Below are 13,929 nucleotides of genomic sequence, written 5' to 3' on the forward strand. Positions count from 1 at the left end.
GAGCGGGCGGGCAGGCCGGGGCCGGCCGGCGCCCGAGCGCGGAGCAGGCAAAGGGCGCGCGCGCGGGCGGGGGCAGGGAGTGGAGCGGAGCGGGGGGGGGCAGCAGCGGGAGCGCGCGCGGGGGGGCCGTGGCGCCGCGGGGAGGGGCAGGCCGCGGAGCCCCGGGCAGGCCGCGGAGCCCCGCGCAGGCCGCGCGGCGCGTGGCGGGCGGGAGCCGCCAGCAGGCCGCGCCGGGCGCGTCTCTAGAGAGACGGTGACAGCACAGAGGGGCGGGGGGCGCGGGTGAGGGCGGCCGGGCCGCGGCGGGAGGAGGCGGAGGCGGAGGAGCGGGGCCGCACGAGGCGGCCGGCGGCGGGGCCGGGCCCGCTGCGCGCGGCGCGGCCGGGGCAGCGGCGGCGGGGCGGGGGGAGGTGGCGGGGGGCAGCAGAGGGGCCGGATCCCAACATGGCCTCTGGCGGCGGCGGCGGCAAGATCCGGACCCGGCGGTACCACCTGGGCGCCGCGAAGCCGCCCTACGCCCGGAGCAAGCAGGTGAGGCGCGGCGGCGGGCGGCCGCGGCCCCGGGCCGGGGTTTCCCGGCGGAGCGGCGCGGCGCGGCGCGGCGCGGCGAGGGGAGGGGAGGGAGGGGTTTCCCGCCGGGGCAGCAGCATTGTGGGATTTCCGGGCGGGCGGCGCCGCCGCCGCCGGGCCCGCGGGCGCCGCGCGTGCGGGGGGCGCCGCGCGTGCGGGAGGCGCCGTGCCGCGCTGCCCTTTTGTTCCCTCCCTCCGTCCGTCCGCGCGGCGCCCGCTCGCTGCCCCCCGCCGCTCGGCCGGGCGGAGCGCGGACGCGCCGCGGCTCGGCAGGAAGGAGAGGCGGGGGGAGGAGGCGGCCGGTGCCGCCGCCCGGGTCGCGCGGTGGCCGGGAAGGGGCGGCCGCCGCCGCGGGAGCGCGCTGGCCCCTGTCCTCCGCCACCGTCTTTTTGTCTCCGCGCTGCCTGGTGCTCTGCGCGCTCTCGCCCGCGGAGAGACACCGGGGAGAATGATTTGGGTTTGCCGCCTGGCAAACGCTGCTCTCCAAACGATCCCCTCCAATTAAAATTGGCATTTGATTACCGAGCGTACTTTTCTCTTCAGATTTAACTGCATTTCTTCTAGTGTTTGCCTTATTCACAAGTTTCAGCCCATCTTGCAAGTTAGTTTGTGAGGGTACTAATAGTTATTCATTTTCAAGTTTGCTTTTTGGGAGATAACATATGCAGAGCCCTCGGTTCTGCATCTGGTAATTTCCTCAGTCTCTTGCCTGTGCTTAAATGTGCTGATGCCCTGCAAGTTAAATGTAATTCACGAGGCATTTGTTCTCCTTTATATTGCAGGATAGAGCAGACGGATAACAAAAACTAGTTTGTACATTGCAGCACAAAAATCCCACACCAGTTAGTGGCTGGAGGGAGAGAAGCAGAAACGCTTCCTGATCTGTTTGCTAAGAATTTCCAAGAGGCAGAGAAACAGGACTCTGGATATGCCTTCACATGTGTTTGCCATGTGCCGTGTATTTGAACCTGAAGCTGACTGTTCAGCCAAAACCCTTGCATTATTAAATCAGTAACTTATCAGTGGCTACAGAAATGAGTATTTATATGCAAAACTGAGGGAGCAATTTGCATGAATTGTTACTCATTTTTTTCTTATTTTGAGAAGTACTATACTTTTTTAGGTTTATAGGTAGTATACTGTTAAGTGATATTGTCCATATAAAGCTAGGATAGTGACATTGAATACAAAAGAATCACTACACTTACAGAGCAAATGTTGAAAGTTCTACGTAAATGAGAGAATAACACTGAAATTACCATGTCTTGCATGTGCTGATACTGTGTAGATAACTGATAAACCTGACACATGAATCTGAAGTAATTACAGATTAGATGGTTTTCTAACTCTTCTATTGACTGTTATCTTTGTGCCTTTTCTAGTAGGTTTATTTAAACAGTGTGCCAAAGCAAACACATGGTTGGGGATATCTGTGGGATTCCGCTCAGAGGTTGGATGCTGCAACTTGAATACATAGATCAAATTAGCAGTGAAGTATTGGAAAGAAAATTATTGTAATGATTTAATAAACTAACAAACTGATAGAAGTTAGGTATGTGTGTTTATTGTCATGAATAGTTTTTTAACCATGTGCAGCTTGTTAACTTGCATTACATAAGAAGATGAGCTTCTGGGTAGAGAGCTACCTTAAGTTGTAGTAATTGACAAGTGTTCTTGTTTCAGTATAATGTCCACTCTGCAGAAATATTCTGTGATTTAATGTTAATTGTCTCTCAGTAGTGAGTTTGAGAAGACATGAGAATATTCAGTGCAACTTTGACATGACGTTATACCTCTAATTCTGACCCCCATCCCTAAATCATTACAGCTTTTATCAGTAAGTAGAATCATAGCCTGTGGAAGCTTTTTGACAGACCTGTTTTAGGTGCTTGTGGTCAAAATTAGAGTCCTGAAAACCCTCAATCTCTTATCATCAAGCTCTGAAGGTGTCTAAAGGTTGTAGGCAGTTTAGCTAATAGCTTTAAAGTTCCCAGGATATCTGATTTCCGCCCCCCCCCCCCACTTGTATGAGGGATGATTACCATGATGCTTAGGCATCATGGTGTCTGCTTTCTGGTTGTTGTTCTTTTGCCATAGTCTCCTGGGGAGTTTGATCAGGTGGGAATTCTCTGATCACACCTAACGTACTGCAGAATCAGTCTTCTATAAAATACAGTGACAGCTTTAGAAGACAGTTGGAAGAGGAGGTGCTGCTGCTGCTATATAACAACTAGTAGTTAAAGCATTTGTTCAGAATGTGATAGACCCCTTCCTTCAGTTTCCTTTTTTGCCTTGAGGGATCAACCCACATCATCTACTTTCCGGGCAAATATCCTAGTTGGCAAGCTGTATGTTGTCTTTAGTTCTATTGACTGAAGCTGGTTTACTATCTAGAAAAAGAATGCATGATTCATTGAGACAGAAAGAGGGCACATAAGAAAATGTTGCCCTCTGGCCTGCTGATTGGGGTGCTTCTCCAAGAATGGAGACATGTAGACTTTGGTCCTTGCTCTCAGAACTTACTTGTTTTATGTTAGATATTTTATGGAGCAAAGATGCAAAGCGTTGTGTTTCCTGCTCCTTCCTCCCAAATGAAAGCCCTGACCATTAAGCTTTAGAGCCATGCATCCGTATGTTTTTTTTGGTTTGTTTTTGTTTTTAAATCTAGTGCCTTTTTTAAATCAGCCCCAAATAGGACAGGTGAAAATATGCTATCTGGAAGAGATGACTATGACTTGTAGCTTTTGTACTTTTCTGAGAGATGGAGATATGGATTCAAACCCCCTCCACTAGCGATGGGAACTGAGCCATGATATTTTTTATATAAAAGAGACACTGAATACTGTCTGTAGCTATATTACTAAAAGAAAAAAAAAGTGGCAGCACTGCTAAGTAAAGGTGGTATGTAGTCACCCACCATGGAGGTTTCTGGGCTGGGAATCCACAAAAACAAAAGAGCCTTTTTGTGTCTCTGGGTTAGGCATTCTGGGAGTAGAATTTAGGTGTTCCTCCCATTCACTGTGCTTTCCTAATGGCTAAATGTTGACTTTAGATAATGCCATGCTTGGCATGCTACCTGTTTACTTAGCCATCTCATTCGAAATATCCAGTCCCCTGCACCACGTAAGGAGCTTAGGCACTTGGGTTAAAATCACGGCTTCTGTTCCGAGAGCCAAGCACATGAAAGCAAGGTGGGTGCTGTTGTGCCCAACATTTGGGTTCCCTGGCCAACTTCTGGATGTGGCCTCAGTGCTTCCAAACGCTGGTTAGATCCTGGTCACTTAGGTAGACCAGTGATTGGAATCACTAGTGTGAAGGGGAATAGTGTTTATATTACTAACTTATTACACAGCTTCTACTATAGTATCTGCATATTCCCATTCTTAACTTTATGTTTAGCTTAAAGAACTGCTGTTCCCATCTGGGTAACCTAGAGATTTCAAAGATCCTACATATGTCATTATAGGAGACTATAAAATAATTTTGAGTTATTTTTACTTGATAATTATTCAAATGAAAATATGAAGGAATTTGCCTCCTCTGGACTTTAAAACTCCTACAAGCAGATTTAAACTCAAGGAAAAACAAGTTATATGAAAAGTCTTTATACCCTTGCCATAAGTCTGTATGTTTATTTTAAGCTTCAAATTAGTGCTTTTTTTTATATTGGAGGTCATAACTGTAGATTGAAACTTGTGCTGGTGAGTGGCTTGTTTTTGTTTTTTCTTGCGTGTGTGTATGCTAGTGCATATTTCTAATGTAGATGTGCTGCTCTGGTATAAAGCAGAGCAGTCCAAATGTGTTTTACTTGGTGAAACCAGCATATGCTGTTGCATGTATTTAGTTGGTGTTGTGCTGATGTAGTTATGATGTTCCCAGAAAGAGGGGACTGGCAGGCTGTTGAGGGTATATTCACTGGTCCTGGTCACAAAAGCTGCTCTGAGTTGGTGAGTTTTGCAAAGTCATTTGAGATACAGTGTAAGCAGTAATATTCACCTCCCATATCAAACAAGCACAAGTCTCCATCTTCAATAGTCTTATCTTATCATCTTCAATAGTCTAGGGAGGAATAACCCCAAGCACCAGTACAGGTTGGGGGTTGACCTGCTGGAAAGCAGCTCTGCGGAGAAGGACCTGGGAGTGCTGGTGGACACCAAGTTGACCATGAGGCAGCAATGTGCCCTTGTGGCCAAGAAGGCCAATGGTATCTTGGGGTGCATCAGGAAGAGTGTTGCCAGCAGGTCGAGGGAGGTGATTCTCCCCCTCTACTCAGCCCTGCTGAGGCCACATCTGGAGTACTGTGTCCAGTTCTGGGCTCCCCAGTACAAGAGGGATGTGGCACTACTGGAGCAAGTCCAGCGAAGGGCTACAAAGATGATTAGGGGACTGGAGCATCTCTCTTATGAGGAAAGACTGAGAGAGCTGGGCCTGTTTAGCCTGGAGAAGAGAAGGCTGAGAGGAGATCCTATCAATGTGTACAAATATCTAAAGGGAGGGTGTCAAGAGGATGGAGCCAGACTCTTTTCAGTGGTGCCGAGCGACAGGACGTGAGGCAACGGGCACAAACTGAAACACAGACAGCTCCACCTGAACATGAGGAAAAGCTTTTTCACTGTGAGGGTGACAGAGCACTGGACCAGGTTGCCCCGAGAGGTTGTGGAGTCTCCTTCTCTGGAGATATTCAAAACACGCCTGGATGCAATCCTGTGCAATGTGCTCTAGGTGACCCTGCTTGAGCAGGGGGGTAGGACTAGATGATCTCCAGAGGTCCCTTCCAACATCAGCGATTCTGTGATTCTGTAAGATTCTGCCCAGACAAAGCAATCAGAGGACTGGGAACTTAAACTATATGCAGCACTGCCTAAATCATTACATTATCACCTGCTCTTGAAGACAGCCCAGTTCTAAACTACTGTTTGATTTGTTTTATGTTATGTATGGGGTTTTCTCGGTGGGCAGTGGCTGCAGACAGTGGGCAGAAGGAATCTTATAAACTGCCTGCTTTATTCTGAGAAGAAATCTTGAACCTCTTGTGCTCAAGAGGTGGTGTTCCTAGAATATCATGTTGAGTAATTTAAATTGGATAATGTTTCATAAACCCAAAGCAAGAAAATATTAATAAAAAAAATCTTTAAACTATTAAGAATGTCTATAGGGCATTATGTAAGTATAACTATTGATTTAACTGTTATCAATAGGGTTATACCTTGAAGTGTGCTAAGATGATTATTTTTATTTTTGTATACATCTCTGCTTGTTTTGGTTTAGTAGTAGGCTAGCATACTGAGCTAAATATGCATAGATTTTAAGAAATGTTTAATGCATATTTAAAGGTTTGTTCTAAAAGAATGGGCTAGTTAACTTCAGTTGGTTTTCTCCCAGCACTATGAAGAAAACTGTATTAGCAAAATGGATTTTTAAATATTGTACTTGTTAGTAGTTATGAATACCTTCTACAGTCACTACCAGATGAATACCTTCTACTGTCAGTGTAAGCAAAGATGTATCCTAGTTGGGAAAAACTTCACTGACAATTTTCTCTTATTTCAAAATGTTCTCAATGGTATAACAAATTGTAGAATATGTTGGCTGTAGCATTTTATTAATATTTTGGTTATTGTCTCTCAAAGTGTTGTCATGACAGCCCTGGGGGCTGCAAAGTGTTGGAAAAAAACCCAATATTAGTGGGTGGTATCTTAGGACAGAGGATTGAAAAACAGATGCGATAATTGGTTGTGTTAGCTGGGACACTGCAGATTGCCTTAGTTGCTGGCAGCACATCACTTCCTCTGAGTGAGAGAGTATTTATTCCTCTGGTTAGTAGTGAGAGCTGGTTCTTGCTCCACTGTCACGGAGGCACTGAGCTGCTGCTGATTCTGAAAGCTGTGTGAGGATACAGTGCAAAATCCTTTTTGCTCACCTAAAAGAGTTTGAGAAGAACAATTTCAGTTCAGCATAGATGCAGGCCAGCATAGCCTTGTCTATCAAATTCATAACACAACTGGATAGTGACTGACTCAGTGGACAAAGGGTGAGCAGTGGATGTTGTTTACCTTGATTTTTAGCAAGGTCTTAAGCATGGTCTCCTGTATTATCCTTGTAGCCAAATTGGTGAAATACAGACTGCTCAAGTAGACTGTAAAGTGTTTGGAAAATTAGCTGAACCACTGGGCTCCAAAGGTTGTGATCAGCAGTACAAAGTTGCACTGGTAGCTGGTTATTAATAGCATCTCTCAGGTGTTGATACTGGGACCGATAATGTTTTATGTCTTTATTAACAGTCTGGGATGAGGGAATGGAGTATTCCCTCAGCAGGTTCCTACATGAAACCAAACCTGGGGAGCGTCTGTATGCTGAAGGGTAATGCTGCCACTGAGGGGTCTCAACAGAAGGGGCTGACAGGAACCTTGTGAGGTTCAACAAAGGCAAATGCCAAGTCCTTCCTCTGGGACAAAACAGCCCCACAAACCTGGTGGACGAGTTGAACGTGAGTCAGCAGTGAGCCCTTGAGGTGAAGAAGGCCAACTGCATACTGGACTGTATTAGTAACAGTGTTGGCGGCAGGTGGAGGAAGGTGATGATTCCCCTCTGTTCATCACTTGCAAGTCTGCCTTTGGAGAGGCTGGAGCATGTGTCCAGTTTTGGCCTCTCCAGTACAACAAAGGTGTTGACATGCTGGAGCAAGTCTAGCAGAGGGCCACCAAGATGATTAGGGGGCTGGAGCATGTGATGTATGAGGAGAGGCTGACAGAGCTGGCTTTGTTCAGCCTTGAGAAAGCAAAGGGGAGACCTGCTGTCTGCAAATACCTAATGGGAGGGTATAGCAAAGGTGGAGCCAAGCTCTTCTTGGATATTAACAGCAGTGGGACAAAAGGCAGCAAACTCAAGTTGCAAAATAGGAAATGCCAGTTAGATATTAGGAAAATGTTTTCACTGTGAATCACAGTTCCAGTGTGTAGTTGCACACTGGAAGAGCTTCCCAGAGAGGTCTCCATCCAAACCCAGCTGAACACTGCCCTGGGCAACCTGCTCTCCCTGACCTTGCTCTGAGCAAGAGGTTGGACTAGGTGACCTTAGGGTCCCACCCAGCCTCTGTGGCCATGCGGTTGTGTGACAGCTGCTGTTGGCCTGCAGAACACACCGACATGCATTTCCAGCATAAATGACGACATTACTTTAGGTTCATAATCCTTTTACTGGTGCATCCTCATTCTGTCTCAGGGCTGTTTTTGAGGGAAGAAATAAATGCCCGCATCTCACTGTTGCATTTTATCTAGAGTAAACTGTAAGGTTCCCCTCAGGGAGAGCATAGCTAAGAGGCCTTTCTCTAAGGTTGCTGTTTCCCAGACTATTTTTTTCAAGCATCTTCTGTTTTTTTAGAGCTGGTAGGTGATGTGATACACTTTTGCCATTTTACAGCTGTTAAATTGTAAAAACTCTGTGGGTTTTTTTGCAATCTTTTAAATACTTTTATTGAGTAGATACTGTACAAGCATGAACTGTGGAATGGTGGTATTTATACAGTCACGAGAGAAGAAGGAGAGATCTCAGTATATGTTTCTTGTTACATTCTACTAAGAGAGTAAAACGAAAACTCTCCTGTGTGCTTTCTGAAAAGTACAATACATGTCTTTGCTAAAGAATTAATAAATATGCTAAATATTTTTTTAATGAAGAATTTGAGCTATTTTTAATTCTTTCTTGTTAGGGTATTAAATAATTTATCCATTGGTTTGTGTGTTCTATTCAGTTTTATGAATAACTGTACTAACTTTGGACATATTTATTATTTTCCCTTGGACAGATCTCTCCTGCCAGGTGTCTCCATTTCTTGCCACCACATTCCATACTCTCTCTCTCTCTCTCTTTTTATTATAATGCTGCTTAAAACCCTTGACTTGCTTTCCTGTAGACAAGACCTGTACAGTTCAGGTATCAGGAGAAAGCTGTTATAGCTGTTTAATTGAAGGTGCAATTCAAATATAGGTTTTAAATGTGTGTGTGTATAAACATTATATATGTGTGTGTGTGTATGTATACGTACAGATCTATATAGATGTTTGTGTGTGTGTATAAACATATATATATATGTTTATTTTGCTAACAGTTGAACTGTGTAAAGCTAGTATTGTTCATGGCTGTGTGTCACCACTTTTGGTGGAAGATTGTTACACCAACAGCTTTGTTAGTGGAAGGGACTGTAAGTATTCTCTAAACCCCTTTAGGCAAAGTCAGTTGGGTCATCTTAAATTTGAGTGTAGGCGAGTATGAACTAGCTTGTTTGACTTTGCCTAAAGCATAAGTAGTTTTGTAAGTTGCTGATACAACTATTTGTCATTGTGGTATTCTAAATTACTTTACAAAAATAATTACTGAAGAGATCTTCTTTTAACTGTAAGATTTGCTATTTTGTTGTTGTTGCAGAGCTTAAAATATTTTTTTTGTCAAAAGAGGGGGAATGTATGTGTAAATGCTTTTCTCCCCTCTAGGTAGGAAATATCATACCACTAAAGCTTTCATATTGGGAAAGGAGTACTAATATTTCCGGGGGGAAGTTTCCTTTGAGTTTCTGTAACTCATCTCATAATTGTGTGTTGCATTTAGTAACAGTGCCTTCATGTCTCTTTGGCTTGGTTGCGATCCCCTTCTGTTTTTCAAAGTAAGCACACACTCATGATAGACTTTAGATGCATCTTTGTAGGGAAAAAATGCATGTTAACACATGGACACCAATGTGCACTGAGGTCCTAACTGCAGTGATTCAATTACAGTTACAGCACACGTGCTGGCTTTGCAAATAGCTATGCTAGTAGAAGATTTTCATTCTTCTTGCCCAGGTTGTCCATTATTGTTTCCATAGCTCTGCTTTTGGAAAGAAGTGTTTGAGCATGTACTGCAAAGCTAGCTGACTTTGCTTTTAGGCTATGATGGTGTTTGGAACAAAATTGTCTTTTTCTGAAGCAGATAGGCTATCTCAGCTCCTTTCCCTATTAGAACTCTAGGACTAGTGACCTCCCAGATTAAAGTAAACCAACCAAACATTTAAACTGTTCAACTGGCATTTTCTTTGAGACTAGATTAAGGGTGTAGTGAGGCATGGAAATATTTACAGCAACAAAATATTAGGTTGGCTAGGAAAAAAAATCTGTGTGCAATAGAGATACGTGCAAACCTGTAATGTTAGGTGCATTTGTAGTTTAACTCATCCTAAGGTAAGCAGATATAAACAAGGTTTAAACTGGTTTAAATATATGTGTATTAGGGATTTACTGTAGTGTAACTAGATACATTCTAAATTGAGTTATAATAGCGCAGCCATTCTAATGTCAGCCTTTAGTATTTATAATTTAACTTACTTTACAGAGTTGCAGAATATATACAGAATTGTAGATGTTACTGCCTACAATCCCTAAAAAAAAATCTTTGGGCAATGACAGTTTGTGTTAGCGGTAAGAGAACAGTGTTTGGAGAAAATGGTAATATGTTTACATGAGATGCTCTTGGCTCTGTCAGGCGAGCTGTGATGAAAATACATTCAGACATTGCTGCCCCTAATGACTAAAGGTTACTGCCCTGTAGCAGAGATGAGCCTACCTTGGCTTCACTGTTCCAGAATATTAGCTTGAGTTGCCAAAGATATAACAGATAAATTACGAAACCTTTAATAAGATACAACAACTGCTGCAGCTAAAGCAGCTCTGTCTGAGACTCAGTGTTTTTTGCTTTATTCTAAGCACCGCTTCTTGTGTTTTTAAAGCTAGTCAGGGAGCATGTGCAGCAGGGTCAAACATAATATAATTTTTAAAACTTCCATGTCCAGTTGAAATTAATTGCAGCTTCTGTTGATGCAGTTGAATTGTGAGGTTTAATTTTTATACACTAGACAGAATGCCGGTTTGATGCTTCAAAAGTAGGGAGGCTTTGAGTTTTGCTAAAATCTAGATGTTCACAGAGAATACCTAAAGGTGATTCTTCAGTTACTTTGTCTTAACTTCCATGTTCAGTCTCTAGACCTAGCAAGATAACTGTTACAACTTAAGGAAATACACGTGCAGGCTTTCTAAATTTTTGGTTTTGACTTTGTCAAGTACAGTTTTGATAGCAAACAATAAGAAAAACAACTGTCCTTTAAAAAACTAAAATGATTATGAATAAGATAACATGATCAATGTGTAACAGAACTGATATGTTACATTCACAAACCCACTGGCATATCCTATTGTCAGTTCCGTTTGTAGATCAGTATGGATAGAAAAGTTATTTCAGAACAGCATAGGAGTACTTTGTTATCTTTTATTACCACCACATTTAATTTAAAAATAAAATTCTAGTTTTTGTGTTACAAGATAGTTATTTACTTTGGAGTGCTACTCCAAAATGGGAGTAATAAAATATTGTTGTAGGAAGTACTTCATTTTTTGATATATGCTTCATGTTATCTATAAAGCCTTGTCTGCACTAGAAAACCTCTGACATGGGGATGGTGTCAGTAAGCTGAGTTGCCCTTGAACAGCATTTAACCATTGTTTCAGAAGTTGCTGTGCAATTTGGCTTGCCCTTGTTTGTCTTTTACACGCAAAATGCCTCCTCACTACTGTGTGCCTGAGATTAGTGTGTGGTATCATATTTGTGTGTGCTTTTAGGTAAAGCGGCACTTACATGTTGTTTAATTCATTCCAGGGAATCTAGTATATTTTAGTAGATAGCAAATTGGTAGAATGGGAAATGATACATTGAAAACCTTTCTTTGTATAGGCTTATTATTTACAGTAAGTAGGGGGAAAGGGGGAAAGTTTGCCATTTCTATTAGCAAATATGTTTGGTGATATTGAGACACTGTAATGAATTGAGTCATATATAGAGAATTGCTGTAAATAAGAGACATTTTTATCTCTGAACTGTGTATTAAAATCCTAAATATGAATGTATGTTATCATACTTTGTTAAATCTGTTTACTTTGTTCCAATGGCCTTGTCAAAACCATCTGGTGCTATGGGAAATGTATTTTTTGATGATTTTAATTTGGAAAATTTTAAACTTGTTCATGTCAGACTTTGCTATCCTGGTGCCATGTGTCATTTTAGCTATTCTTGTGCTCATTAAATAAAAATGATTGGTTCAGGCTACAGGGTTCCTTTGTAGGAAAAGGGAGAAAAAATTGAGCTGCATTTCTGTTAATGTAGCCCTCTGTACTGTCTTTGAAACTTAGCTGTATGCACACTAAGTAAGTGCGAGGCTTTCAATAAAAAATATTAGCTGTATTTATGGTCCCTTCTTAGGGTAACAATGTACTCCTTTAAAACTGCTTGTAAAGCTGTTAATGAAAGTAGTCTCCTTTTAATCTTATACTTTTCATTTTTGACACTGATAGATTCCTATCACAAAGTTTAACACTAACCATATGCTCAGTGATTTACGACACCCATCACTGATCAGTATTAGCACCTAGTGCTAGTCAATCTAGTGCTTTCTAAAAAAAAAGGAAGAAAGATGTCCTATACTTCGTGTTCTCTTTTGAAATGTTTAGTCAGTGTCAGCTAAAGGCGTGGACAAAATTTGAGTTAAAACTGTTCAGTATCATAAGGATTTAACATTGTGGGTTAGATGCTGATTTGTCTATGGGAGCATATGCTGGCTTTTTGCATTCAGATGGAAATGGTAGTAATGGGCTAATATTTTCATGGCACAGACCTGCAAGCAGTGCCAAAATGTAAAACAGTACCTGACTTTCCCTGGGATATTTATTCCAAAGCTACCTAGACTGAGGAAAATGAGTCTTACTTCAAGCAATAAAAAGGAAATATGCTGGCATCAGGAAGCATTTCTTCATGATTTTTAGAAATAAATTTGAACCAGTCCAGTTGCCTTAAAGTTGTTTTTTTTTTCCCCCCCAACACTACATAATTAATGGCATTCCTGTATCATATTGTTCATATTAAGTCATAAGTTTTATTGTCTTTTTTTTTTTAAATGAAATATCAAACTCTGCTGTCCTACATCCAAATTGAAACCACTCCCTAAATAGCAGAAACTCAGTTTAAGCCAGTCTGAGTCTGTGCTGCTGCAAGAGACAATCCCGTCCTGTTTCCATTTCTGTTCTTGCCTTTGCGCTAGCACTCGTGCAGTCACATGGTGAGCTGGAGCAGGGAGCTGATCCTCCTGAAAGGGAGTCCTCGCCATCACACTCTCTAGGTGAATTTTGGGCTGGATCTGTTCCTTGATTAGTTTGTCACGTGACTGTGTATGTGCCAGTGCCAGCACAAGGGAGGTGGATGGAGGTGAAGGGAAGAATTGGGACAGTGTTTTAACGGCAGTACAGAGACAGCTTGTTTAAAGAAGGGAGAAGGCACGTTCCTCCTTTTCCTTGTTCTGGCTGTCTAATTTCTCTCTCTCTCTCTCTCTCTCTCTCTCTCAGGCCAGTTCTGGTGCACTGAGCTAGTTGAACTCATTAGTCCAGCAGAGAAACATGCACTTTTTGCCAGATCAATGAATTCATCGAGAACAGAGATTAGTCTGCTACGTGCCAGAGCTGGCACAAGGTAGCATAGTGGGGAATGGAGAGAGAGGAACATTCCTGCTGGATGACTGGAAGTGGTTAGATTGATCTGCCCCATCTCAATGAACTTCACCCTTAGGTGCTGTAGCTTGCAGGTTTTCTTTTTGAGGACCTACTGATTCATATGTTTTAATAACTTTAACTTCAAAATGAGAAGGAAAAAAAAAATCTATAAATTGGCCTGGAGGTAAAAACTTGATGCTTTGAGGTGTGCATATAGTGAAGTGGAAATTAGCTCTTTTATGAGGTTGTAGATTTTGCATCTCTAAACACCTCATGTTAGTATATGACCTTTATGTATATATTTTTTAGTGCGTTCCATGTTGTATAGTGGGATTTCCTTAATCTTCTCAGATTGAAATCTACTCAATTGCAAAAATAGGTGTTTACCAGTAATGCACTCTTTCTGAGTACTCCTGCCAGTACTTTTTTCCATATTGCTGTATGAAAGACCCCTATAAACTAAGAAAACTGTCCTATTTCTAAAGTATACGTAGCCAAGAAATAGCTTGCTTTTAAGTTTGGGAATCAAATTGTGGCTATGATCAGGTGATTTTTGTTTCTTTATATAAATCCTTTGAAGAACTGGTCTTTTAAAGTAGTAAATTATAACACTTATTTGTATAATGGTTAGCATTCCTGTCTCCATATCTTTCCTTCAGAGTTGCATCTCAAGGTAATATGCTTTGAGTAACTGTAACCCTTGTTACTGTTGCTGTGGTGTTTATATACACAGATCTGTCGAGCGGAGTTGTAGACTTGTAGGATGCACAGAATTTGAAGAGCCGTTGTAAATATCTAT

At 42.5% G+C, this 13,929-nt stretch overlaps 1 protein-coding gene across 5 annotated transcripts in view; it reads left to right on the forward strand.

The window, feature by feature from the left end:
• The first annotated feature begins 427 nt into the window (after positions 1-427).
• NUP153 (nucleoporin 153) overlaps positions 428-13,929 on the forward strand; it is a 43,142-nt gene continuing 29,640 nt past the window's right edge. For all 5 annotated transcript variants that reach the window (XM_067290867.1, XM_067290872.1, XM_067290871.1 and 2 more), the window contains exon 1: positions 428-531. In XM_067290867.1, coding sequence (XP_067146968.1) covers positions 445-531 — 87 coding nt within the window. In that variant the 5' untranslated portion in view covers positions 428-444. The remainder of the gene's footprint in view (positions 532-13,929) is intronic.

Source organism: Apteryx mantelli, chromosome 2 (genome assembly GCF_036417845.1).
Source record: "Apteryx mantelli isolate bAptMan1 chromosome 2, bAptMan1.hap1, whole genome shotgun sequence".
In the NCBI taxonomy this organism is placed as follows: domain Eukaryota; kingdom Metazoa; phylum Chordata; class Aves; order Apterygiformes; family Apterygidae; genus Apteryx; species Apteryx mantelli.